This window comes from Meriones unguiculatus, chromosome 16 (genome assembly GCF_030254825.1).
Source record: "Meriones unguiculatus strain TT.TT164.6M chromosome 16, Bangor_MerUng_6.1, whole genome shotgun sequence".
NCBI lineage: Eukaryota > Metazoa > Chordata > Mammalia > Rodentia > Muridae > Meriones > Meriones unguiculatus.
Window position 1 is genome coordinate 60971291 of NC_083363.1, and position 26133 is coordinate 60997423.

Here is a 26133-nt window from a genome sequence, read left to right on the forward strand (position 1 = left end):
GTGCCGTGGGCCTCTCCAGCTGCCTTTCTCGTACATCTTGGTGAAATGGCTACAGTTGTAAAAGATAAACATGCCATCTAGGTGTGGGGAGCCAAAATTGTCCCCCCAAGATGGAGCCAGCTCCCCTGGCTCTTTGCAGGCTCACAGGTGGAATCCTTGCTCCTTTTCCCAGTGCCTGCTTTTCTGCGCAGGGTAAGAGCTGTAGTCTGAACCTGCCACAGCACCTCCCTGGAATTCTGTGTGAGGTCCCCCTACCTGCATACAAACTTCTAATGCCTCAGCTTTGCTCGCTGCATCCATCACAGCATCCATCACAGCTCACAGCATCAACACTGCCGTCCTCTGTTCCTATCTGTCTCAGTCTTGAGATGGCCTAACACGTACCTGTCCAACGCGAGCTGGTCAAGGAGAGCCACTGCTCTTTACCTCATATCCGTGGCTGAGTTTCTTATCTGGCGATCAGTATCAGGCCTGGCGGGATAGCACAGGGGCGCTGGTCTGGCTCTGCTAAGGTCTTGGCCATCTGCAGAGCTTTCGGACTGGAGGTACTGTTTTCTGTATCACGTGTAAGCTTGGGATTAAGGATAATCAACAGTGTTCTCCAGAGCAGAGATCTTTCCTCCCTGTCAGCTAGCCCTGTATTACTGCCACACCACATTAGCCCCGGAACCCCTAGATTCTCTGACTGTGGAGTCAAAGGCTAGTCACTGCTGTTTTCAGGAAGCCTCATGAACTGGGCCATCACTTCCTCCTTGGTGTGGAAGACAGAATATTTAAAGATGAACTTTGCTTCAGTGACAAATTCCTCTGACAGGTTCCTGTGTGGGAACATTCCAGGTAGGCAGTGAGGTCACTCCATCAATACCATCCTCCTCACGGCAGAACTGAGGCAGGAGGAGGCTGGTCATGGTGTCCTCCTTCTTGGTGAAGAGGGTAAAACCCTTCCCAGTGTACACTGAACCTGAATTTAAATCCCATTTGTACCCTGCCAGAGCAGGGTGGACTTGGGAGTGCATTTGGCTAGTTTCCCGAACTGGATCACACTGGCAACAACCGGAACATATGCCTGCTCCGATAAATAGAAATCCTCCTTGGAGTCACAGGCCAAGACTTGTTTATCTTTTTGCCCCTTCCTCATTACATGATGGAGTGATATTGTTTCCTGTTTCTAATTGCTAAGGTCTGGGAACCCTTAAATCTCTCATGTCAGGAGCCTAAGACAAGGGGTGTCTCAGAGCATTTTGCCTTGTTACAACAAAATACCTGACAGCAGAGTCTTTAAAAAAGGGGGGGAGGGAGGATCCTTTGTCTTACATTCCCAGAAGTCTAAGAGCGCAATGCCAACATTAGCCTCTGGGGAGGACTTCATGGTGGGAGAGTGAGTGGAGTGAGTGTGGGGGGGAGAAAGAGAGAGAGACAGGCAGACAGAGACAGACAGACAGAAAAACACCATGATAAGAGAGTGAGACCGGAGACAAAAGTAAATTAAGAAAACAAACTGGCTTCATAAAAAGCTGCTCATGTGGTAACTATTTCACTCCCACAAGGCATCAGTCTTAATCTTTTCCCAGCGTGATAACCTAATAATCTCCCATTAGTCCCCACTTCCTAAGGCTGCACCCCTTCTGCTACAGGCTCCACCACCCCCATACTTCCTCATCAAGGCGTCAGCTTTTAAGTGTTCTTGCTAGGGGGCTCAGGAGGAGCCATGGCAAGAAGCAGCAATTCTGAATGGGCGGTCTGCTCTCTGCCTCAGAACAGATCCCTTGCTATTTGTGCCCACATTTCCAGTCCAAGAGTCATAGCATGGCTGACTTCCGGGGCAGGAAAAGGCAATCCTAACTCTTCCAAAGGGAACGTGGACGCACTAGTTGGACAGCAATCCTGTTGATCACAGGTGACCACAGCAATGGAAAGGCGGCTCCTTGGGGAGCTGGGCTGAGTCACACAGCCACAGCGCTTGCTCTTCTGCGATAGCCTGTCTCAAAGGGGGGGGCGCAGACCGTCTGAAAGGCCGTTTTCTCTAGGGCACTAGTGTGCTTCGTTCCTGTGCAGTGAATGAAACCAAAGCCATCAGCGTTAATCACTCTCAGCTCTGAGCTCTGGGAACACTGGGAACACGGGTTTTTTTAGCAGATGCCATGTGATTGAGGGGAGCCACAGAAAGGGCAGGAGTGTGCCGGGCTCCACCCACGGTGCCTAAGCCAGGCTGCGTTGTCACTGACCCACTCTACAGTATCGACGAGTTACACAGCCTCTCCGCGCTCTGTCTTCTCTCCTGGAAAACTACGATAGTCCCCACTGGAAGGGCCGTTACAGGATGGAAAACGCAATATGCTGTGTGTCACTTACAGGCAGACATAGTCTCAGGAATTAATAACACAGTGGTTTCTCTCTCTGCGAGTATCATAGAACATACCGTACAAACTCAGACGGTGTGTCCTCCTGCGCGTCTGTGTGTGTGTGTGTGTGTGTGTGTGTGTGTGTGTGTGTGTGATATTTTACTGCTCTTAGGACTACATGAGACTGAATTGGGCACAAGAGAAAATGATGCCATCAAAAAACTCGGCGTTTGGCACTCTTGCTGCTGCTGTGACGCGCGCAGTTCTCCGTCAGCGCGCTTTCAGAAGTGGCTGAGTGTGCCTCCCTGCTGATTTAAAGTGAAGTGAATTCACAAGCCAGTGACATCGCCGATTACTGCTTCCATCAGTCCTAGTTCCCACACGCAGTTGTATGTGCTGTGCTTGGAGACGTCTGAGCACACAGCAGGTGCGTTTACACCAGTGATGTCACAGTCACGTGAGTGAAGGTTTCAAGCTGTAGTGTGAGGTCAAGAGGCAGCCACAGATTTCCTGTTCTCTTCAACTCTTTCATGCTTGTGTGTGCCATCCATTGTTCTTGGAAATGTGCAGCACGTGACTGCAAAGAGCCACATGGCATCCCTCAGATGAGGCCGGACAAACTGTCCAAGATGCCCAACCACAGGCATTTCACAAAAGCTGTCCTGGGACCTACATTCAAAAACCAAAGGCTGAGGTTCCTAAGGGCATGTACTAACACAGAAGCATCATGTATCCTCCTATCTGCCGTCTCTGTCTCTCTCTGTCTCTGTCTCTCCATCTGTGTCTGTGTTTCCGTCTCTCTCTGTCTTTCTCTGTCTCAGTCTCTGTCTCTCTCTGTGTCTGTGTCTCTCTCTCCCTCTCTCTTTGCCTCTCTCTCTCTGCTTCTCTCCCTCCTCGACTCAGTACGATGGAAGAATTATAAAGGCAGAATTGAATGAATGCTTTCCTAAGGAAGACATATGAGTGGCATAAAGCGTACAAAAAGGTGCTCCGTGTCACAGTCACCAGAAAAAAGCAAACCCAAACCACGATAAGATCATACAGTGGTGGTAAAAGCTGACAGTCCCAAGTGTTGGCAAAGATGGTGACAAGCGGGAACCTCATGTGCTCCTGACAGAGATGAATACAGTTGAGCCAGCGCTGTGTGTCGATACTGTAGTGCCTCCACTGAACATTTGTCAAACGGCAGTTTTCTGCCTCTGCCTTTGCCCAAGGGAGTGAAATCCCGCAGCTGCTCAAAGACATGTATATGGATGTTCAGAGTGTGTTATTTACAGTTGGTTGGTGTTCACTGTTGTTTTGGGGATGGGGCTAGAGGCCATGCGTGTGTGTGTGTGTGTGTGTGTGTGTACATATGTGTATGCATGTTTACATGGGCGTACATACTTGTGGCGGCCAGAGGTTGGTATTAGGTGCCTTCTTTGATCAATCTTCACCCTGCTTGTTGAGACAGGGTCTCTCACTTGAACCCAGAGCTTGCCAGTTGCTCCTCCAGCTAGCCGGCTTGCTCCAGGGGTCCCCTGTCCCCACCTCCCGAGTCTGGGGTCACAGAGGAGCTGCCATGCCTTCCAGGCCTTGTGTGGGTGCTGGGGACCCATCCCTAGGCTTCACAACACAATGCAAGTTCTTTACCCACTAAACCATCTGTCCAACCCATTGTTTGCTTGTTTGGGGTTATTCGGTTTTGTTTTGGTGTTTTGAGACAGCTTCTTGCTATGAACCCCAGGCTGGCCTGGAACTCATGACCCTGGAGTGCAGCCTCCTGAGTCCTGGCATCACAGGTGCACACTGCTACGCCTGCCTACTGTTCATGCGGGTCCTCAGGTCGCCAGGCTTGGCAGCAAGCCCATTTATGCACTGAGTCACCTCCATACCCCAATTCATAATACCCTCAAACGGGAGATGTCTGTTCCATGGAACACTGGTGAGCAGAAGGTGGGGCTGCCTATCTGTGCAACTGTGTAGCCAAGTCTCAGAAGCTAAATGAGAGTCTGAGACTCTTATGTGAAATTGAAGAAAATGCAAAACCAAGTGGCTCCATTTGTGGGGAAACAAAAACAAGAGGCAGAGGAAATCCCCCAAGACCATGACGTTGTCTCTCTTGTGCTGGTGGCAGTCAGCAGTTACAAAAAGTCATCAAACTGCAACTTGAAATGGACGCAGTTTATGGCATGCGAACAGAGCCTGTAAAGATCACAGAGGCCAAGCGTCCTGGTGTCGGCCAACCTGCTGTTCCCGGGCGTCAGCATGGGCTGTGCTCATTACTGGAAACAAGGTCACCCCAGGCTCTTGGCTTCCTCTTGCCAGAGCAGCAGACCCAGCTGACACTGACCGATTTCCAGTGAGTGCCAGGGCACATCCCAGGCGGAGGCAGTGGAAGCAAGCCCGTCACTGTCACTAACGACAGGAGCCTTCATTGGGTTTTTTGCTAGGCCGTGTTCGTCATCATTACACCCATTGAAGAAGAGACCAGAGCAATAACCGGCTGGGTGTTATCAGCTCACAAATAATTTATTACGGGCAAAGTAGGACAGGAGCAAAGCTTTTTCTGGCTGAGGAGCTTGCGTGTCACTCTTTTAAATCTAGGCTAAAAATGATTTATAATACACATCCAGCCAGGAAGAAGGTGAAAGGGTTCCTTTTTTCCCTGTCTCCTGCATTTGGACACTGAGCCTTTTACCCTGAGCTAGCAATGACGAGTCTCCCTGTCGCCTCACACCTGCCGCTGGTCTATGACAAGAAGAAAGCGTGACCTGGTCAGAAATGAGACCTTTACGAGAACCCCTTAACCCCAAACATAAGAGCAGGCAGCACAAGAAGAAGGCAGATGTGGGAAGGACACTTAGAAAAGCCCAGAGCTTGTGCGGTTGAACTAAGCTTTGGAGAATTGCTCAGATATGGTCAGGAAATGGCCCAGCCCAGGAGAGAAGCAGGGAGCCGGACTATAAATCCAGTAATGATGTGCATGCTTGAAGCAAACATGGTGTCTACAAGTATGGTGGCATCTGGGGAAAGGTCTGTGGGGTGTGTTCTTATGTTTCTGTGGGCTGTTTGGGAAAACATCAGTACTGGGACCTCTAGATGCGAATTCCTGCCCCAAGAGAGCTGAGCCACCATCCACAGTCTTCCGTCCTGGCCATACACTGATCACTAGCCTCCTGATAAGGGGATTAACTCCCCTAGAAACTGTGACACCCCCCAGGTCAGGCTGACCATGGTTCTGTTCCCATCAGTGAGCTGGTTCTGGGTGACGTTCGTCTTGGGTATACCTGGGGAGGGCGGCAGCTTTCCCAGCCATGGATGGCCTCAATAAGTTGCTAGGGGTTATTTTTTTTTCATGTGCATGGCTGCTTTGTGTGCACATATCTGTGTACCACGTGTGTGCCTGGTGCTCACAGTGGCCAGAAGAGGACATTAGAGCTCCTGGAACTGAAGTTATAAGTGGTTGTGAGTTGCCACATGGCTTGAGCCTCTGGGGAAGAAGCCATTGCTCTGAACTGCTGGGCCAGCTCTCTAGGGCCGTAAGTTGAATGTTGGGGAGGGAACTCTGGGGTGTCGTTGAGAATCAAGGCTCCATCATGGTGTTGCTTCCTGGGACTTGAGGGAATGGATCCCTCTATCCTTTGTTCCTTATTCCTCTTGTTAGGGCAATGCCAAAGCCCAGCTCCCCATGTTCTAATTCCTTCCCAGCCTGGGCTCCTCAGAGGCCTCGACCTGAGCAGCCTTGCTCTTGTCTCTTCTACTGACATGCCCTGTAGTGTCCTTGTGAGAGCAGAATTCATCTTGTAGAGCGGTTAGGACACACAGAACAAGTGCATGGGCACATACACACAGATGTCCTGGCTGCTCGTGGCCAGCTGAGCGGTACGCCTGCTCCATGTCCGTGTCACATCCTCGGCTCGTTAGGATCTCCTGCGGTGTACTCCGGTTCCCTCTTGGTGCAGCACATTTTATGGGTTAGACAGAAGTATGGTGGCATGTGCCTGCCATGGCAGTTTCAGACACAGCAGTGTCTCTGCCCTCAAAACTGTGTGTGCCCATACAGCCCTTGCTGTGAGGCACGGTAAGCCATGACCGCCTTACCACCTGTATAGTTTCACCTTTCCCGGGATGTCATATAGCTGGTGTCCCACGGCATCTGGCTGTAGCAGACAGGTTTCTTTGACTTAGTAATGTGTGCCTGAGTTCCTTCCAGCACAGTAGTGAGTGTTCTATTTTCCACGGCTCAGAGCTGCTTGACAAACAGGACCGCAATGTCTGTCACATGCTGCCCGCTCGGCTTGGCTCTGCCTGGCTCTGCCTGGCTCACAGCTGTGCTGAGAGGGCTTTACCTCTCCACCAGGTTGGTGGTTCTTAGGGCAAGAGCCAGGACATATGCATGAGTGAAGGGTACAGCCAGGAAACCTCATGACGTGGCATGAGGCTGGACGCTCAGGGCTGGAGGGAAGAGGACTGGAGCCTCCCCAGGGCTCGGCGGGCAAATCTCGGTAAACAGCAGTTCGCTCCCCGGAGCTGAAGGCTCTATGAAGGTGGAGAGGCGGTGTCTGGCGCCGAGCTATGCAGGTTTTGTGTGTGAGTCAGAATTTGCTTGTTATTAATGCTGTCTCTCTCTGTGGCCAAAAGTCTAGCAAAACATGCCTCTTGCCCCATTACTCAGCGCTAAAATGTGGCCAACCTCCATGACAGATTTTTTTGATCGGGCGCTCTCCCTAGAACCAGAGAGAAGGCACCTCTGTTGCATAACAAGGCCCTCATGACATGGAATGTTCTAGTTACCCATGCCTTGTGTGTTTCCAGAGCCTCTCGAAACAAGTCTGAGAAGAAGCGTCGGGACCAGTTCAATGTTCTCATCAAAGAGCTTAGCTCCATGCTCCCAGGCAACACACGAAAAATGGACAAAACTACCGTGCTGGAAAAGGTCATCGGATTCCTGCAGAAACATAATGGTAAGGCTCGTCCTTCTTGCCATGTCTACCGCCAGTGGTGATAGAGGTGTGCCTCAGGCAGGGCATCCCCGTGAGCCTGTCATCGGCACCCTCGTCACTCATGGGTTCTCCCCAAAGGCACAGGACCTGCCAAAATGCCCAATGTCTGGCAGGTTGGAGAGAAGACAGTCACACCCCCAAACGCTTTCTCAACCTGAGGGGGTCATTGGGAGCAGCATCTCGGGAGGCCCGCAGCCGGCACAGGTGGCACCCGACATGTGTTTGTCTTTGTCATAAGCCACCGGGACTCGCCTAGAACCTGTCCCTTTCTGTCTCTCCCCAAATGTGACATCTGTTCTGACTCCATGCCTGAGGCTGTTTCCGCCCTGCGGGATGCAAGTCAGCGCGCAGTTCATTCCTGCTCTTCCCGTCACTGGCACACACTATCATGTCACTTGATCTCACCACGTGATCTTGCCACTCCGGACCACGCCTGTCTCAAATGCATCCTCCCTCCAGCGCTTTACCCCTTATGCTGACCACACCCACAGAGCCACTCCCTTTGATAACATCCAAAGCAACAATAGCAAAAATAAGTAAGTAAGGAAAGGTAGGAGAGTAGTTAGGAGGACTGTCAAGCTGGAAGCAGGGGTCCTTCGCCTTAACTGTGACATCAAACTGGATAACACGGGGCAAGTCCGAACCCCTGAGAACGCAGCTCTCGTTCTGAGCGTCCTCTATCACTGCTTTTCCCTGCACATGTTCTGAGACAAGGTGGCATGATGGCAGAGTACATGACTGGGACATGGAAAGTGTCCTTGTGCCTGCTATTCTTCCACTGTTCCTTTGTGGATACCTGTTACCAGCATGACAGCGGTGACAACCTGTCTTTTATCTCGCAGATGCTATGAGAGAGAGTAAAGAACGTGTTAATTGCTTTTGTTAAAAGTTGGGGAAGAGCACACAGGCAGCATGGCAATAGCTATAGCCCCAATAATTTAATCAGAGTGCTTCTATTTCCTAAGTAACGTTTTAGCCAAGTGAAATAGCAGGTTCGTTTGATTGCCAAGATATTTTGTGCAAATTACTCAAACTAGGTCAGTACCGCAGAGAAGCAGGACAGCTGTTAAATAGGACAGCTGGGATCAAGTTCATCAGTGTGACATTTATGCTGCTCTCTGTCCAGGGCAGAGTTACCAAATTCTCTGATGGGGTGCGGGGTGCAGGCAAGGCCAGAGCAGCACTGCCTCTCCCTACAAGCCGGAGCGCCTCTCCAGCCCTGTTCACTCATGAGGTGAAAGCCCGCCTGTGCGCCCTCCCTCACACTGCCAGAACGTCCGCACAGGTTTCTGAGATGTCCCCACTCCGAAGAACTGAGAAAGGCCCACAGCGAATTCCATGCAGAAGCAGGGTGCTCACCAACTACAGCTTAAAGCAAAACAGCAGCGCCGCCACCTTGCATGTCTTCCGAGCACACGTGAACTCCACAGGCACGGCAGGGCGATGGTGACTTTGTTGTGGCGCTGAGGCAGGGCTGCCCTCAGTGCCTCTGCCCTTCACCATGGCTCTTTACTGACAGCCTCCCAGCATAGAACAAGAGGTTAACGCACACGAGTCAGACAGCCAGGAGAACTCGGACTTTAAGCCCGGCAGCCTACAGCGGAGCCCCGGTCTTACCTCAACACGAGGTGTGATGCCTGGGGCTCCTGGAGAACTGTCTGTCATCCTGGCCCTGTAGTTGTGCATTAGTGTGTGCCCTCACACCATGGCTCCTCAACCTTGGCTGCCCGTGAGCTTTGGAAAGATCCACCTCATGGATAGATACACCGAATCTTGGGGAGTGGCTCCCCAGCAGGGTGCTGGAGCCTGCTTATGCCAGCTCAAGAGAACACTGCTAATTTGTCTTTGTATACACTTGTGCATTTATGTGCAGACATGTGCTGTGTGTGTGTGTGTGTGTGTGTGTGTGTGTGAGTGTGCATGTGCCTCATACAGAGGCCAGAGGACAATCCCAGGTCTCATTATTCAGACGCTTTCCACCTCTTGTGAAGACAGAGTCCATCACTGGCCTGGAACTTGCCAAGTAAGCTAGGCAGACTGACTATCAGGCCCTGAGAACGGGTCTGTGACTTCCCTCCCACCAGAGCTGGGATCACAAACACACACCACTATGCCCAGTGTGTGTGTGTGTGTGTGTGTGTGTGTATGTGTGTGTGTGTGTGCGTGTGTGCGTGTGTGCGTGCGTGCGTGCGTGAATTCTCAGGTCCTTGTGTTTGCATGGCAAGAACTTTACCAACTGTCTTAGCTGGGGTTTCTATTGCTGTGATGAAACACCATGACCAAAAAGCAAGTTGGGGAGAAAAGGGTTTGTTTGGCTTATACTTCCACATCGCTCTTCACCACTGAGGGAAGTCAGGGCAGGAACTCAAGAAGGGCAGGAACTGGGAGGCAGGAGCTGATGCAGAGGCCATGGAGGGTGCTGCTTATTGGCTTGCTCCTCATGGCTTGCTCAGCCTGCTTTCTTATAGACCCCAGGGCCACCAGCCCAGAGATGGCTCCACCCACAGTGGACTGGGTCCTTCCTCATCAATCACTAGCAAAAACAATGCCTTTCCAGCCTGCTTATTAGTCAATCTTGTGGAGGTGTTTTCCTCATTGGCGTTGCCTCCTCTCAGGTGATTTTCTACCCAGCACAGCCTCTGATCTATCTCACCAGCCCTGAGATTGCTAACTTTTCAGGAAGCTTGTTTTGTTTTGAAGCAAACCAGTTGCCATCATGTTGGGAACTGGCAACCAGCCACTATAAAATGAGTAGAACTCCAGCCTGGGGCCTTTTATCTGGAGAGTGGGGAGCCTTTACCAGTAGACCACTAAGGCTGACATTAGGATTACTTTTTAATTGTTTATTTGTTTTATGTATAGATGCTTTGTCAGCATGTATGTCCATGTAACACATGCCTGCCTTGTGCCCTCAGAGGCTACAAGGGGAGATTCTGGGAATTGAACCTTGAGTCCTTTGGGCTATTAGATAGCGCCATCTCTTCAGCACCATGGCATCAGCAGCTCCCATGTCATGCCAATGTGCAGGTAGGGCTATGAAACATGTTTTTGTAGACATGTGTTGGCCCTGCAGGAAGAAGAACACAGATGACTCAAGATGATGAGGTCCAGGTTTTGGTTATAATTATTTAACTTTTCTTCAGAAATTCTCCGAGAACCCAACTTGTTTAGCTTGGACAGCAGCTCTTGTTTCTAGAGCATCCATGTAGTCTCTCTACAGCAAGCCAAATCAGAATAAAATATGACCCCATCTTCTTGTAGCGAGCCTTTGTGTCAAATCCCTGTGAGACATAAGCCCCGGCCTTCTGTAAGTGCCAAGGGGTATTGGATGCCCTTGAGCCTTCCTATCCACAGCCCGGCTAGCCTGCACATCCTTACCCACCTGCACATCCTCACCCACCCGCACATCCTCACCCACCTGCACTCGAGGCCAGTCAAGTGTACGTTTGCCCTGACATCAAATCCCAAGCCTTACTCCTGCCTCTGTGGGTGAAGGTAAATGGGTGGCAAAGGCTGTAAACACATCTTGGAAGCCACTGTGGGGGCTGGCAAATATTATAATTAACAGCCAGCCCCCATCCCCTCTCCCCCACCAATTCCACTCTGCTGTAACTCACCTTTGGAGAGTTCACCTCCCAGTTGCTGCTGGCGTGCCTGAACAACATACAGTGTGCCTTGGGGCTGCATGGATTCCAAGATACTTAGAAAGTATGTCAGGAAACCAACATCTAGAGTAGGTAACTATGACCCTGTCTAAGGGACAATTCTACCCACAGGGAGCACCTGGGCCTGTGTCTTGCTAATCCTGCTACCTCCCTGTAACTTATGATACCTGTCACACCAAGTGCCGCTGGAATGAGGATTTCATTTCCCTTCACAATTAACTTGAGTGGACCTCTTTGTAAATGAAAGATCCTCTTTGGACAAATGCTCATGCAGTCTGACCTTCCTGATCAGAAAAGTATGTGGGCTGGGGAGAAAAGAGAAGGTTCAAAGGACCCTGGCCTCTCCTGAGGATTAAGGCTAGAGCCATGATTTGTGTCAAGAGCAGGAATTCCACCTTTACTCCCTTTCGTCAACCCCCAAGATGAACTCTGGCCTAGTGTGTGTGTAGCATCCTCTCTCTGTTTCCCAGAATACATTTTACTATGTATATCATGTGACCTAGTGAGGTAGCCCTTACCATAGATATAAATTGCCTCACAGCAGGCATGGTCTCCTCTAGATTAGTTCCTGTGCTCAGTTACCAAAATCTCTTTGAAGTTCTTCTGCCTTTAGAACTCCTGTGCTGGTTGGTTTCCATGTCAATTTGCACATGCCAGAATTATCTGAAAGGAGGGAGAGCCTCAATTGAGAAAATGTCTCCATAAGATCCAACTGCAGGAGATTTTCTTAATTAGTGATTGATGGGGGAGGGCCCAGCCCACAGTGGGTGGAGCCACCCCTGGGCTGGTGCTCCTGGGTTCTATAAGAAAGCAGGCTGAGCAAGTCATGGGAGCAAGCCAGTAAGCAGCACCCTCCAGGGCCTCTGCATCAGCTCCTGCCTCCAGGTTCCTGCCTGCTTGAGTTCCTGTCCTGATTCCTTTGATGATGAACAGCAGTGTAGAAGTGTGAGCTGAATAAACCCTTTCCTTCCCAGCTTGCTTTTTGGTTATAATGTTCCACCGCAGTAATAGAAACCCTAAAACTAAGACAACAATAAATGACAGTGCAGTTTTGTCTAGCAATAACAGCAATGTGTCCTTTCAGACATTTAGAAGAGAGAAAACTTTCCAGTAGAGCTTGATTTTCACAGAGACACCAGCTATGAGAGAAATGAGTCAAGGTCCTAGTCATGGCTTGGTGCTTTGCATCCTCTTTCTTCATGAGTAACTACTGAATCCATTCAGACTCATTCAAATAGAGCGTGCACTCTCTCTCCATAGGAGAGAGACTGAGAAACCATGGGTGCAGGCGTTGGGGTGTTGCTCGTTGGCAGTGTGTGCCCCAGCATGTGTGAGGTCCTAGGTTCAATGCTTAGCACTTAAAATAAAGGGCGCTCAGAAGAGAGCCCTGAAATCTCTTCCAAGTACAATGGGCAGGTTCTCTGCCTGAACAGTCGGCTTTTCTCAGGTCGTTGTTCAACAGATTAATTTTATTCTCTGAGGTACAAATGGTATATTCTTAAATTTTTCTTAATGCAAGTGGGGGAAATGTTGGTTTAAGATAGAGGATAAATAAGGAAAAACAAAACATATGCTATCCTGTTTATAGTGTCTGTGGTAATATTGAGGTAACTTAATAATAAAACAAAATTTCTAAGTGCAAAAAAGAGAATATTGAAAGAGGCCTATATCGACTAGTGAGTGCTCAGCTGATAAGTGTGAAGGCTGTCTTCCGTTCATGATTGCTCCGGAGATAACAGCAATGACAACAGAAGGTTTTAAGAAACTTAAATTCAGACCTTGAAGTCACCTCAGCGGGCCGGGGCTGCTGCAGTGGCGCAGCTCCTCCCTAGGGTGTGTGAGGCCGCACCACTCGGAAGCAGGACTGAGTGCTGAGTGTCTGGCAGCTGTGGCTCAGTCACGAAGGAGAGGGTGAGAGTGAGCGAGTGAGCTTGCTCCTGTGAACGCTCGGCCTATTTACTGTAAGCAGGAGGTGTTTGGGGATTCTTTTCACTTTGTTTGTTATTGATGTTGTTGTTTTGAAGTGTTGGGACTAAATCCCAGGTGACACACTTGGAAACACACACCCTTCGGATGTGCTCGGACTTTTGAGAACCCCAGATTTCTGGGGTGTTCTTACTTCACCCTGACTATGAACAAGCAACCTGAGAAGACGCCACATCCGCCCTGTCAGCCTTTGTCCCTTCCCTTGAGTGTGCCAGCCACCTGATTCCAGCTCCTCCGGCCTGGCCGTAGAGTCAAGGTCGTGGTGGTCCCCTTTCGTGGTTAGCAGCAGGTGCTCTGTCCTCCACCTGTGCTCACGACGGGGCGCTCTCTTCTCCAGGGCCTCCGTAAAGGCTGTGACAGCATCAGCAGTGTCTGCAGCCCACAGTCCTCAGAATCTGGACACCAAGGGCCCATTGCTTTCTTTAACCAAAGAGTTACACAAAATGAGAAAGGGGAAACGTGGGCCCATTCATCACTTCCAGATCTGAGGTGCTTAGCTATGAATGCCCGTGTCTACTGTCGTGTTTTTGTTTGTGTTCCTCCCGTAGAAGTCTCGGCACAGACGGAAATCTGCGACATCCAGCAGGACTGGAAGCCCTCATTCCTCAGTAACGAAGAGTTCACCCAGCTGATGCTGGAGGTAACGCACACTCTCACGTCAGCTCAGTGAGGCTGCGGCGGGGGGGGGGGGGGCATGCACAGAGCCCTGGGTTCAGCTCGGTGTGAAGTGCTGGATCACACATGGCCGGCCCAAGCCTGTAATCCCAGGACTCGGGGCTGAGGATGAAAAACCCGAATTTCAAGGTCATGCTCTGTCAGGTAGTGAGTTTAAGCCTACGATGCCCACGGCCTCCCCTGAAACAGTAACACCCACAGCAAAAGGAAAACCAGAACACCAGTGAAGTGCTCAGTCAGCATAGCACTTGCCTCGTAGCTCCCCGGGACCCCACTGTAAGAGTCCACGCAGGCGACACACATCGGTAGGTCCACCGTGTGAGAGGGAGAGACAGGACCGCTGAAGTGACAGCCTGGCATGCCCACTCTACTTGGTGACCTTCGGGAGAAAGGAGAGACCCTGTCTCAAACAAAAACCACCGTGTGTGGCTCCTCAGAGGGATGTCCAAGGCGGATCCCTGGCCTGCACATGCATTCACACACATATGCACACACGCTTAGCACACACGTGAGCACATGCGCTCACACACATGAGCACATCCACTCAAGCACTTACACTCACACATATGTACTTGCACTCACACATATCTGCATATCTAGTCACACATGTGACATTTGCATATGTGCATATCTGCACATATCCTCACACACACACAAACACACATGCACTCACATACACGGACATGTGTGCACATACCCTCATGCATATGCATTTGAACATGCATGTATATACAATCACATACACAAGCACTCATGTATATTCGCCCACAAACATAGAAGAAACAGCTTAGTGGGTTAGAAATGGAAATGAAACTGCCTGTTTCCGTTAGCTCTCGTGTCCAAAGCCAGCAGCTGTCAGTGGCCCCAGGAACAAGCGCTGGCACAGATGCTGGCCCATGGCTCGGTGGCTCTGCTGCCGTCGCTTGTGCTTTGGCAACTGAGTAGGGTTACCCGAGAGGTCCCAAGCTGGACACTGTGGTATGCTATGTGTCACCTCGGTGACTGGACGCCAGGCCCCGTTTGGGGTCCCCAACAAAGGGCACAGAACGTGAGACAGGTGTGAGTGGAGGGCGAAGGCAGAGGGGAGAAAGGGAGGTCATGACACCGTTTGCTAGCGGGTGTTTTGAGGCTTTCTTCAGCCTGTGCTCGTTGTATATTAGCACCGTGTGTGTGTCAGCCACGGTGACCTCCACCCCCTTCCCCAGCCGGGCCCTGTGCTGTAGACAGCCACGCTCCTTTCCCTCGGACCGAGCTGGGGTGGGAGAGCTGCTGCCGCTGAGCTAACAACTTCCATCAGGGCCCTTGGAAGTTTGGGTGAAAGTCCTCACGACAGACAGGTCTCTGCAAAGCCTGGCAGGCACTCTGGGTCCTGGCTCGGGGAGTTTACCGCAGGGCCGTGAGGACCAACAGGCTTGGTGCAACATGAGGGCAGAGGACCCTGGGACAGAAAAGCCCAGCACAGAGAAGGACGTCAGGCCAAGGCTTCTCAGGATAAGCCTTTCTATAGTTCATCTGTGTGCCTCTACACGACTGATGTAAACTTCAATTTCCATAGATTAGCTATGCAGAAAACAGAAAGTACCGGAATAAGAAAATGCCAGAATAAAGACGTCTAAATATTATGAAACATAAATGCATTAATGAACATTTGCAGCAAATGAAAGCTACTTAACTCTACACGGGAACTATATTTAAAGAAAATACAGAACTTTCTGCAGAAGAAATGTATTTTAAGTCTGTTAAATTTAAAGCAGCTTGTGGAATATAATGTTAATTTGATGCATCATTATGCTGCTTCACAGGCATTGATTTATCTTTTAATTCCTTCGGGAAAGGAGTTAAAAACATATAACCCTCTGGAAGCAGCCACTTTTTAAGAACTTGTTAACGCAACCTTTTTGTTTCATCCAGTGAGTTTCAAAGCATCCAAAGAATTTCACCGAACAGGGCTTCTATGGAGTTTTAAATTTTTTGACAAGTGTGTCTGGAAGAAAGGATTTGCAGTCATGACTGGCATTTCTAGAAAACGGTTTTGGATGAACGTGGATAATCTTTATTAACGCCCCTATGCAGCTCTCCCCAGGGTAGAGTCCCTGAGGCAGATAGAGAGGAAAACTAAACACATGGCTTGGCTCTGGAGTCACATCTGTCCAGCCCTGGTCCATGAGAGGCAGCTGGAAGCATTCTGCCGAGTTCCGGGCTCTGGCTGTGTTGAGCTTGTCTTTTGACCTGTCACAGACCTGGGGCGGAGTCAGCATCAGCTTCTGAACGCTCCCCCGGTGGTCCACACCTTCAGTGTGCCCCTTAGATGAGGCAGGAGTCCCCACAGTACAACCACTTGCTGGTGTTTGTCCTGCTGCTCATCCTCCTCTTTCAGAGACCACGCCCTTCCAAGCTGCAAGTCTCTGTGGCCAAGAGCATCCTTCTAATTCCCGGGAAACAGCCCGGCGGCAAACACCTGTGCCTCGGGGATCTCTAGGGATTCCAGGCATGACTCCTTCTTTCTTCCCACCATCTGTCAAAGGGGCACAAAACCAGACTTCAGGACGCATACTATGGTGAAGTACAAAAGAAGAAAAATGGCCTATTTTCAGACCAGCGTCTCGGGTAGAGTGTAAGCTGAGAACGATTGTGGTCAGAGCACTTGGAAAAATGACTCTGAAAGAGTCGTTTCTTTCTTTCTTTCTTTTTTAAAAAATACATCTCTTATTTTTGTGTATATAAGTGTTTTGCCTGCATGTATGTTTAGGCATCACCTGGGCGACCGGTGCCCGTGCAGGTCAGAAAAAGACACTGGCTGCTTAGGACAGAGGTAGACAGCTGTAAGCCACTGCCGGGGTGCTGGGAACCACACCCATGTCCTCTGCAAGAACAAGTGCTTTGACCTGCCCATCCATCTCCCCAGCCCCTGGAGGAGAAAAAGCTCTTGCTGGCTGGGATCTGAGGAATTCAAGGTCTCCCTGCATGTTTTTCAGGAAGCTTCAGCCATCTTTTCTCTTAACCCAGAGAAAGCTGAGACTGTTTCTCAAGTCTGTAGGTGAAGGAGGCTGTGAGGTCAGGGTTAGCCTGTGGGACCTACAGAAACCCCCTTCCATGGATAGGGGCACCTTGCGGTTCTGCTACATCACTCGGTGCTGTCGTGGGATTTCCAGAGCCACAGCAAGGGGCAAGGGCCCACTGTTGACACAGAGACTCGCTGTGGGTGAGCTAGCGAAGGTCATCTCACATCTCTGAGTATCTTCAGATCCATGACGTCCCCGTGCATGACAGGCTCAAGAAGAACATGGGATCACTGTACAAAGCAAATAAATAACTGGAAAGAAAGAAAATCGGCCTGTTCAACTCCTGCTGTCCCCAGCCTTCCCATCTGTCGAGAGAAAGGCCCGGCTGACATCATCAGGAGTGTCTCCGCACCTTAGAAGCCTTCACCTACGGGAGGGCAGCAAGGAGCCTGGAGGAGAATGGGGGTTACCACAGGCTGAGAAGGGAGGGGTTGGCATGATGCCAAGACTGAAGGATAGGTTCTAATTTACACTCCGCTAGAGGCAAGAAGATTTGGGGTGCTACCAACTGTAGCGTGACTCTAAGAACAACAGTGTGTTGTGGGGTTACAAAAGGTAGACAGAAGGATCCTAAATGTCTTCACCACAAAGAGATCGTAAAGGTTTTAGAGGCTGATAGCCCTAACCTGACTTAAACATCACACTATCTACACACACATCAACTATCCCATGGTGCCCATGGAAAGGTTCAATTAATGTCTTTATGTATCAGTTGCAATGACTCTCACTGAGGGCCGGGGCTGTAGCTCAGTGCTGAAGCACTTTCCTCACACATGTCAGGCAAGATCCACCCCCAAGAGAAGCCACTGAGCTGAGGAGGCCTTGACAAAAATAAATTCAAATTTATATATTAAAAAACCTTACAGGAATAATTGAGGAGACAGTTTTAGAGTTAGTAGGCTTTGCGCTTACACCACAGCCACAACTCTAACCAAGCGTATCAGCCTCACTGGCGATGTGCACCTGGTCTTTCCTTCACATCTGTGTGATATGGGATACTCTTCAGCATCCTCTGCTTCTGCGCCCTGGATACTGCCATCAACCTCCAAACCCTCTAATGTAACCCAAAAGGATAGGATTCCTTTAAGGGATGTGCTCTACCAAGATCAGCTCAAAGCGAATCAAAGACCTGCTTGTAAGGCCTGAAATGTTGAAACCACTGGAGGAAAAGTTTCATGATGGAGGCAGAGGCGAGAACCCCTGAAAACACCCACCAGCGTGGAAAACAACCTCAAGAATTGGTAAATGAAATGGCGTGAAACTTACAAACTTCTGCACAAGCAAAACTGTCAGCAAAGCAAACAAACAGCCTACGGGATGGGGAAAGTCGTCTTGTATCAGCTATCCCTCAGGCAGGACATTAATGTCTAGAATATAGATAGAACTACAGAAATCAGACACACACACAAAAAAAAATCCTATCAGTAAAATGGGCCACATTTTCAAAAGAAGAAACATAACTGACCGATAAATATTTGGTAAGCTCTTCCACAGCCTTAGCCCTCGGAGAAGGGCAAATTAGAACTTCTCTAAGCTTCTCTCTTGCCCTGCTCAGAATGGCTAACATCAAGAAACAAATGAGGGCTGCAGAGCTGGTCACATGACTTGCATCCCGCATACTAGCCCCTAACTTCATCCCACGGCACCATATCCAGCCTCCAGGCTCGTCAGAGCTTGCTATGTCCATATCAGATGCACAGCCAACAAGAGAAATCAGCATGCCCAAGTCTCATTCCAAAAATGCAAACAACATGAAAGAGCAGGACAGTATGCATCACCCTTGAATCCACCAGTCCTAGAGAATGGCCTCCAATGAGAGTTACCTGGATGAGCCCCGAGTACAGAGGACAGAAAAAGAACCATCTAACACGTCATCAGAGAATTCAAGCAGGTTAAAGACACAAAGAAACAGATCAGTAAACTTAAGAGTTTTCTAACCTGAAATGATGCCCTGAACAACCACAAACACAAGGTGAATGGAATGAAGACGATCCAGGGTTTGAAAACTGAATTCAATAAAGAGAAACACTGAAGAGAGCTAACCCTGAAACGAAGATGGACTTGAAAACCTCAGCAACCCAATAAGAAACTCGTGGGAAAGCCTTACAAGGAGATGGACCAAAGAGAAGATGGGCTATCAGAACTTGAAGATGGAGAAGTCGGAGCACACAAGTGAAGAACATCTTTAAAAAAAAAAGAAAGAAAGAAAGAAAGGAGGGAAGGAAGGAAGGAAGGAAGGAAGGAAGGAAGGAAGGAAGGAAGGAAAAGAAAGGAAGGAAAGAAAGAAAGAAAGAAAGAAACAAACAAACAAACAAACAAACAAACAAAAAAACAAAAAAACAAAAAAACAAAGAAACAAAGAAAGAACAAAGAAACAAAGAAAGAAAGAAGGAAAAAAGAAAGGAAACACAGGAAAGGTGCCCACGGGAAATGTGGGCCTAGATAAGGGAGAAGTCAAAGACAGACCAAACCTTTGACGAAATTGTGGAAGAAAACTTTCCAAACTAAGAAAAGACACACCAACACAGACACAAGAAACACATAGAGCACAAATCAAAAAGACGGGAAAAGACAGTCCCCATGGCATCACATGCTAAAACACAGACTACAGAATGAAGAAAACACAGTGAGCGCTGCCGGGGAGAAGCATGAACCACAAACATAGCGATGCCCTCTCCTTCCCTTGCTGTCCCACACTGAGGCACGCCCTCCTGACCTCACAGAACAAATGCCCTTTTATGGGACTAGACTCTCAGCAGCGCCCTGGGAGGATCAAGGTGAAGGCATGTGGAATGTTTCCAACCCCTTCTAAGCTCTCCCTTCACCAACACCACCCTCCACCCACCAAGAGCAGAAAGTTCCCAGCTTTGGAAAAGACAGTTCAAAGACGTGGTCAGTGTAGCAACAGCGGCAAGCCCCGGGCACGTCCACCGGAGCCTGGGTCTCGTTCCCTCAAAGATTCATTTTCTGTCTCACTGGGTTGCCCAGGTAGCCAGTTGCCAGTGTGACCACATGTTTGCTGAATTACATACGTGGACTGAGTTTTCGGAATCAGCTTTGACTTAGATCTTATGGCAGCATTATAAATGTCCCCAGTCAAATCTCAATATGTCTAAAAACTGAGCCTCAAGAGGCTGGACCCTGTGAAAGAGCCTTGTCTGCATTTAGCCACTCACAGCCGAAGCAGGGTGCCTGGCAGACAACATAGATGTTTTTGCACGTGTGCAATTTTTAGACAGTTGGAAACCCTTAGGCCTGGATGAGTTGGTTACAAAGCCTCCACCCCCTCCCAGCCTGACGGAATACGGTGAATGTCCCCTTTGGAGCAGGCAGGGACTGGAAACAAGCTTCACCATCCTTCTGCCTCAGCCTCCCAAGTGCCGGGATGATAGCCTAATGCTACCACAGATGGCATGAATACAGCGTCCCAATCAGATGGTTCCTTCGTTAGCTAGCTCTGTGGCAACGGAAGGGAAGACTTTGTCCTTTATTTTCCCATAGGCCTGAGGCACTAGGGGCCTTGACGTGGTGGGCTCATGTCAACAGCACGCTCACTCAGGCCTTCACACATTCAGGGATTCCTCTGCCTCCTGAAGACGTCTGCTTTGGCCTGCAGGCACACTGGTTGTGAGACATCTCTATCTCTATACCTCACAGTAAATGCTCACTACTGGCCTCACAGTGGTCTTGGGGGCAGGGGCTGGGGCCTATAGCATGCCACTGATGCCTCTGAGTGCTGATGGTGGTATTTCTGACTCATCTCAGTAGCGTGCCTGCCGTTAAATCTGCTTAAGCAATTTCCACGGCCACACTCTGCTTCACGATACCAATAGGTCGACTTTTCCATGAGCCCACAAAGCTTCTGCAAGCTCTTTGCATGGGCCGAACGAATTGTGTGCGAAACCATCCTGTGTGTAAGGCAGGAAAGTGCTGGGAAGTTGTTCATGGAAAGGGTCTGAGAATTACCAGACAAAGCCACTGTCTTTTGCTTTAGTGCCTTGCTCTTCCACAGAAGCCTCTCTAAGACGCTGTCAAACGCTGCCTTTTCTCCAGGCGTTGGACGGCTTCATTATCGCAGTGACGACCGACGGCAGCATCATCTACGTTTCTGACAGTATCACGCCTCTGCTTGGGCATTTACCGGTGAGTTCCTGCTCCAGCGGCCTTGGCCTGTGCATGGCTCAGAAGAGGTGCAGGTAGGGGAAGGTTATGTGAGAGAGGGAGGGCCATGGAGAGTTAAAGAGTATCCAAGGTCAGCAGAACCAAACCAGGCCAAGCTTAAGGTCCTGGGACAGATGAAGCACAGAGAAGCCACGTGTCACCCTGAAACAGGCACGGGGCCACCAGCTCACTAGGGCCAGGGCAGAAGCTGGGATAGGATTGACACAAGGGTGTCTCAGCACTGTCAGCAGAGCTCAGAGAGCAGCAGATGTCCCTGGTCAACTGAGAGCTGATTAAGGAAGGGGAAACAGATGGCTCGTGCAGGATATGGCTCGGAGCTCACCGGAGACATGTATGGGATTGCAAGTAGGTTGTAGCATTAATCACACTGAGTGCTTCACGGCCATGATGCTTCTTGGGCACTGAAATGCGAGATATGCTTGGACCAGTGTTCTAAGGGCCATGGGAAATGAGAAGAGACTGCCCAGGTAGGGAGGGAAGCCAGCTCTGCAGCCGTGGGCAGATTATAGAGGTTTGGATTTGGGGTGGCTGCGGGTTCCTCTCTTCCTTCTCTCTCCCTTCATCAGTCTTTGCTCTCCTGCCTCCTTCCTCTCCACAAGCCTTGATGGCTCCCTGACGACAATAGCTCAGCCTGAAGTCACTTGCGGGTCTATGTCAGGCTAGAAGAGGGCCCACTCTTGAGGACAGCTCCAGCCTTTGCCCAGCGTCTCCCTTCTTGCCTTGCCATTATTGATTCCCACAGAACTTGGCCTAAAACGTCAGCTCCCCTAGGAATGACGCATGAGAATGACCAGTCTGGCAAAAGCAACCCCCCCACACTACTAACCCTTTGCATGCAGAAGGCTGGGCCTCCAGCCTAATGTGGCCAGGTGGGTAGAGCTTTCCCTGGGCCAGCTGATGCCGAGAAACGATGGTCCCCTCTCCATGGCTATCCCAGGCAGGGAGGCAGCACGCTCTTGCTCTGTGAGCAGCTCTGTCTGTTTTCTGATTAGAAGCCTTGCTCTGTTGGGGGCTCAGGGTTTCTCCTACATCACCCTAGCCTAGCCTATCAGCTCCTCGGAAGTCAATGTCCCAGCCCGCCATTTTGCTCAAGGTTCTGCATGCCTGCACAACTATCACTTGGGTTCTTCTGCTGCCCCGGTACCTTAGGTATAAAAGGCAATTGTTGACCTTTCTGGGTAGGTAGCCTCCCATGGCATCATGGGTATAACTGTTCCCTGATGCTGGAGGGGGTTGGACAAGGTGTGGTGTCTCTTCCTGGGACGCCGTTGGAAGAGGTTCCTTCTGTCTTGACGGGTGTCAGAGTGCATCCACGCCTTGATCCTTGTCTCAGGCGGGAGCTCGGTGATGGATGCAGACGTGGCCTCTGCTTTCTGCATCATGCACTGTTGGGGATCATCTGAGGGTAGCTGAGGAGAGAGAGGAGACGAGGTGCCTCTTTGGGGCGAACTGCTGTTTTGTTTTGAGTGGAAAAGACTGCCGTGATGGGTCCGGACCAAAAACAACCAAGTGTGACCTGCTTTCTGGCTGGCAGGGAGGGTCAGAGCCCAAAGATGTTTGGGTAAACAGGGTTACTCTCTTCTGCTTTACACTCTCATGATTATCTGATGACCCAGTTGCTATTTGTGGCAGAGGGAACTTAGTGATTTTTCTGACTTGAAGTTTTGGAGCCATTCAGAACTGCCTGGAGAAACCGGGTCCTACCTGGAAGGACAAGGAATGACTTCAGCTCTTAACTTGTCCTGCCAGACCCACGTGTGTGCTTGCTAAACATCCGTCTGTAGAGATTCATACCCTGACACACACAGCAAGGCCCCAGTAGGACTGAGCCCTGGATGGAATTCTAGCTTCCATTGTCTGGCCTTCCTGGGGTCTTCCTTTCCAAGTGGGGTAGACAAGGGTGTTTGAAAGCAGAAAATTTCCTAGTTCCATCAGCACATTCCTTCTAGAAACCATTCCTCTATTGCTTCCAGCTTAGAGGCAAGGCAATCCCAGGGGCTGAGCCGGGGTGGGCAGGGGCAGGGGCAGGGGCAGGGGCAGGGGCTGAGCAGGTGCCGCTATGTTGAGCCCAAGCTGGTCACCACTTCACTCTGGTGTGTTCCTGGTGCCAAGGATTTGGGCTGCAGCTTGAGAATTCTTCTGGTTAGTTTTTCTTTAATTTGCACCTTCCTGCGTTATGGCGTGAGACAAGGCCATGTCTTTAGGATGGTTAGTGATTGCAGAAGGTGAGGGCGGCTTCTTCCTTCCCGGTTTCAGTCTGAGAACTTCCACCTGTCAACTGTTCAGAGCAGGCGTGTCTCAAGCACGCACTTGCTGTGTACCAAGTTCCCGAGTGTTGATGCCTGGGGAGCATTTGGACAGTCCCTTGCTGTCCCTACTGCTCCTTGCAGTAAGGTCATGACCTCTGTGCACAGATGAGAAAATTCAGCAGGACAGAGAGGTCAAGTATTGACACACAATACCACAGACAGAGGAGTATGAACTGGGACGACGGCTCCAGAGCCAGGGGTGTGACTGTGGTGTGATCTAGGATGATGGCCCAGAGCCAGGGTTTAACCACTACTCAGAACTCTCTCAAGTACAGGAAAAAAGTGCCAATCTCCCCCGGGTTGCGGTGAGTGGTACAGAACTGAAAAGCAGACATTGTGCAGGGGAGGAGGCCGCTGAGGAGAGGCATGGCTGGCTAAGGACAATTGAGGGAAGGGGCAGGAGACCATGGCTCCCGAATGCAGAGCCCTGCCATGTCACTCAGCACGGGCTGGCCTGCCAACATCCCATCCCACAGCCCGTCAATGACTGGGAGGGAGAAAAATCAACCAGAATTCTTCCCACGAGTAAGCGAGCTTCAAAGCTCTATTTCCTTCATCTTCATGAGAGAAAGTCCCTGCTAGATTCTCACAGGGCAATTTCCTGATGAAGCATTGTGGCACTTGTTGTTCTCAGAATGGCAGAGGGGAAAAAAGAATGAAACAGAGCAAAACACTCACAGTAGAAAGAGACTTTAAGATAAAAGCAAATTTTTTAGTGGTGTTGACATCAACATATTTGGCCTTCCTTGGTGTTTACAATGAACTCAGACAATCACAGCAGAAATGGAGGGTGTGTGTGTGTGTACACATGCACACATTTCTGGAAACCCAGGGCTACAGGGAGCTTCCGGGATGGCAGAGTTTCAGGAGAAATGCTAGGGAAGCAGACTGCGTGCAGAGGACGAAGCTGGGAAACAGTCTGGCTGTGGCAGAGCCATGGAAGGCACAGCAGGGTTTCCTGTTTCCACTCTGGTTTATTTTTTTAAGCTACCAGCCTGGTTTCTTCTTTTGGTTTGTTTGCAAATGTGCTGTTTGCCTGAATCACTGGGCCGAGGTGCACTCTGAGGATGGAGATCATGTCCCCAGCCCTGAGTGTGGTACGATGTGTCTCAGTGTTTACGAACCAGACACCAGCTTTGTAAATGGGCCTGCTGTCTGCGAGCAACGCCGTGCACAGGACTTGCCAAGGTGGGCACGCGGGCACTCGGATATCTCAACCCCCCAAGAGAAGAAAGCAAAGGTTAAAGGAATCTGTGGGCCAAAGAACACTTCTGTGTAAGCCAGCTCTCCAGGTGAAAGCTCCATTAAGAGCAGCATGCATGACTATTGTGAAGAACACGGCACGTCAGGTGAGGCTCACAGGAGGAAGCTGGTCACAAGAAAGGAAAGGAGCAGCCTCCAGAGTGCTCTAAGGCAGAGAGCCCCGTGAGAGCGCAACATGCTGGTCATAGTTGGAGGTCCAAGCTTCGAGGCACACACACACACACAGCACACACGTGTGTGTGTGTGTGTGTGCTGTGTGTGTATGTGTTTTCTGATTTTTATATAGCCTACACGCAGGTATGCACGTGTCTGCGTGTAAGTGTGTGTGTGGTATACACATATATTATATCTCTAGTATTTAAACTAATGACTGAGTGGGCACGAGTGTGCAGGCAACCCACTCACCGCTGAGGTTAGAGCAGACGTGAGACCATAGGAGGCCTGAGTTAGAACCCTGGAGCCTGGGGCACGGACAGACTTTCTGTGTCGTGTAGCAGGTGCTCCTGTCATGGTCTGAACATGGGTTCTCAGAGAGCACTGTTCCGGTTGCCACTCTCTTTCTAATTGATTCTTTGAGAGCGTCACATCATGACCCTAGTCCCTCCCATCTCCCCATTCCCTTACACCCGGCCTTCACCCTTACAAACTCCCCCTCAAAATAAAACACACACACAAACAAAAAGCATTTTAAAAAATCCGTCATGGGAGCTGCAGAATTCCACAGTGTGCCCCACGGTGGATTCCCACTGTGCACACAGCTTCACTTGCAAGTGTTCACTGCCATGACTCCTTGGTCTGGAGACCCCTGGCTTCTGTGACTCCATCAACACCGGATCCTCACCGGGACTCCTTCCTGTCCTGTTGTTGCCTTGTGTCATGGAGATCTTGCAGGTTTGGATCAGTAGGACTGGCCCCTTCATGCATCCCAACCATTCACAGATGATATAGATTTGGGGGTAAGCCAACTCAGAGCCCTGGATCTGGGCCTGGGTGGTAGCTGAGCTGGTCAGCACACTGGTTCTCCCTTATTTGCACCATAAGGGTGAGCTCTCCAGCACTGCTCTGGCTAGGCCACCCAGTGCTACCATCATCAGGAGCAGGGTCAGTCCTCATGCTGTCATGCCCTTGGGGAAAGCTCACCCGCATCCATGCCTCCAGAGCCAGCTCCACTATGCTGCCCAGTCAAGGTACAGGGCCTACTCTCCCACGTGCTGCAGCCTGTGAGGGGCTGGGCCAGCTCTCCTGCCCTCACACCTTCAGGGCCAGCTCTCCAGAGCTCCGAAGCCAATAAAGGTGGGGCCAGTTCTGCACAGCCCCTGGACATTCATATGATATCTGGCTATCCCAACCAGCAGCCTCAGCGCTGTCCTCTAGCACCGATATGAGCCTCAGACATTGACAGGAACCCCTGCCATTGTGTAGCCATGCCCTCGACAGCAGCTGGGGCCGGGAGCCCACCATGGCCCCAGGTGGCAGGGCTGCCATTCCCAGCAGGCTACTCCCGAGTCTCCAGTTCCATCTGCCTTCAGAATGCTCAAGCTGCCCCACGTCTCTTTCTCTCCCACCCGTCTACCACATACTTGCACATTGCAGTGGCTCCCGATGCAAGCTGGCCACGTAGCTGGTGGGCTCCTGGGTGACATGCACCTTCCGTGCTGTGTGGC

General features: G+C 50.4%; 1 protein-coding gene across 7 annotated transcripts in view; it reads left to right on the forward strand.

Moving 5' to 3' along the window:
- Positions 1-26133, forward strand: part of Npas2 (neuronal PAS domain protein 2) — a 167900-nt gene that overhangs the window by 83980 nt on the left and 57787 nt on the right. For all 7 annotated transcript variants that reach the window (XM_060369904.1, XM_060369909.1, XM_060369910.1 and 4 more), the window contains 3 exons: positions 7140-7288; positions 13527-13618; positions 20769-20858. In XM_060369904.1, coding sequence (XP_060225887.1) covers positions 7140-7288; positions 13527-13618; positions 20769-20858 — 331 coding nt within the window. The remainder of the gene's footprint in view (positions 1-7139; positions 7289-13526; positions 13619-20768; positions 20859-26133) is intronic.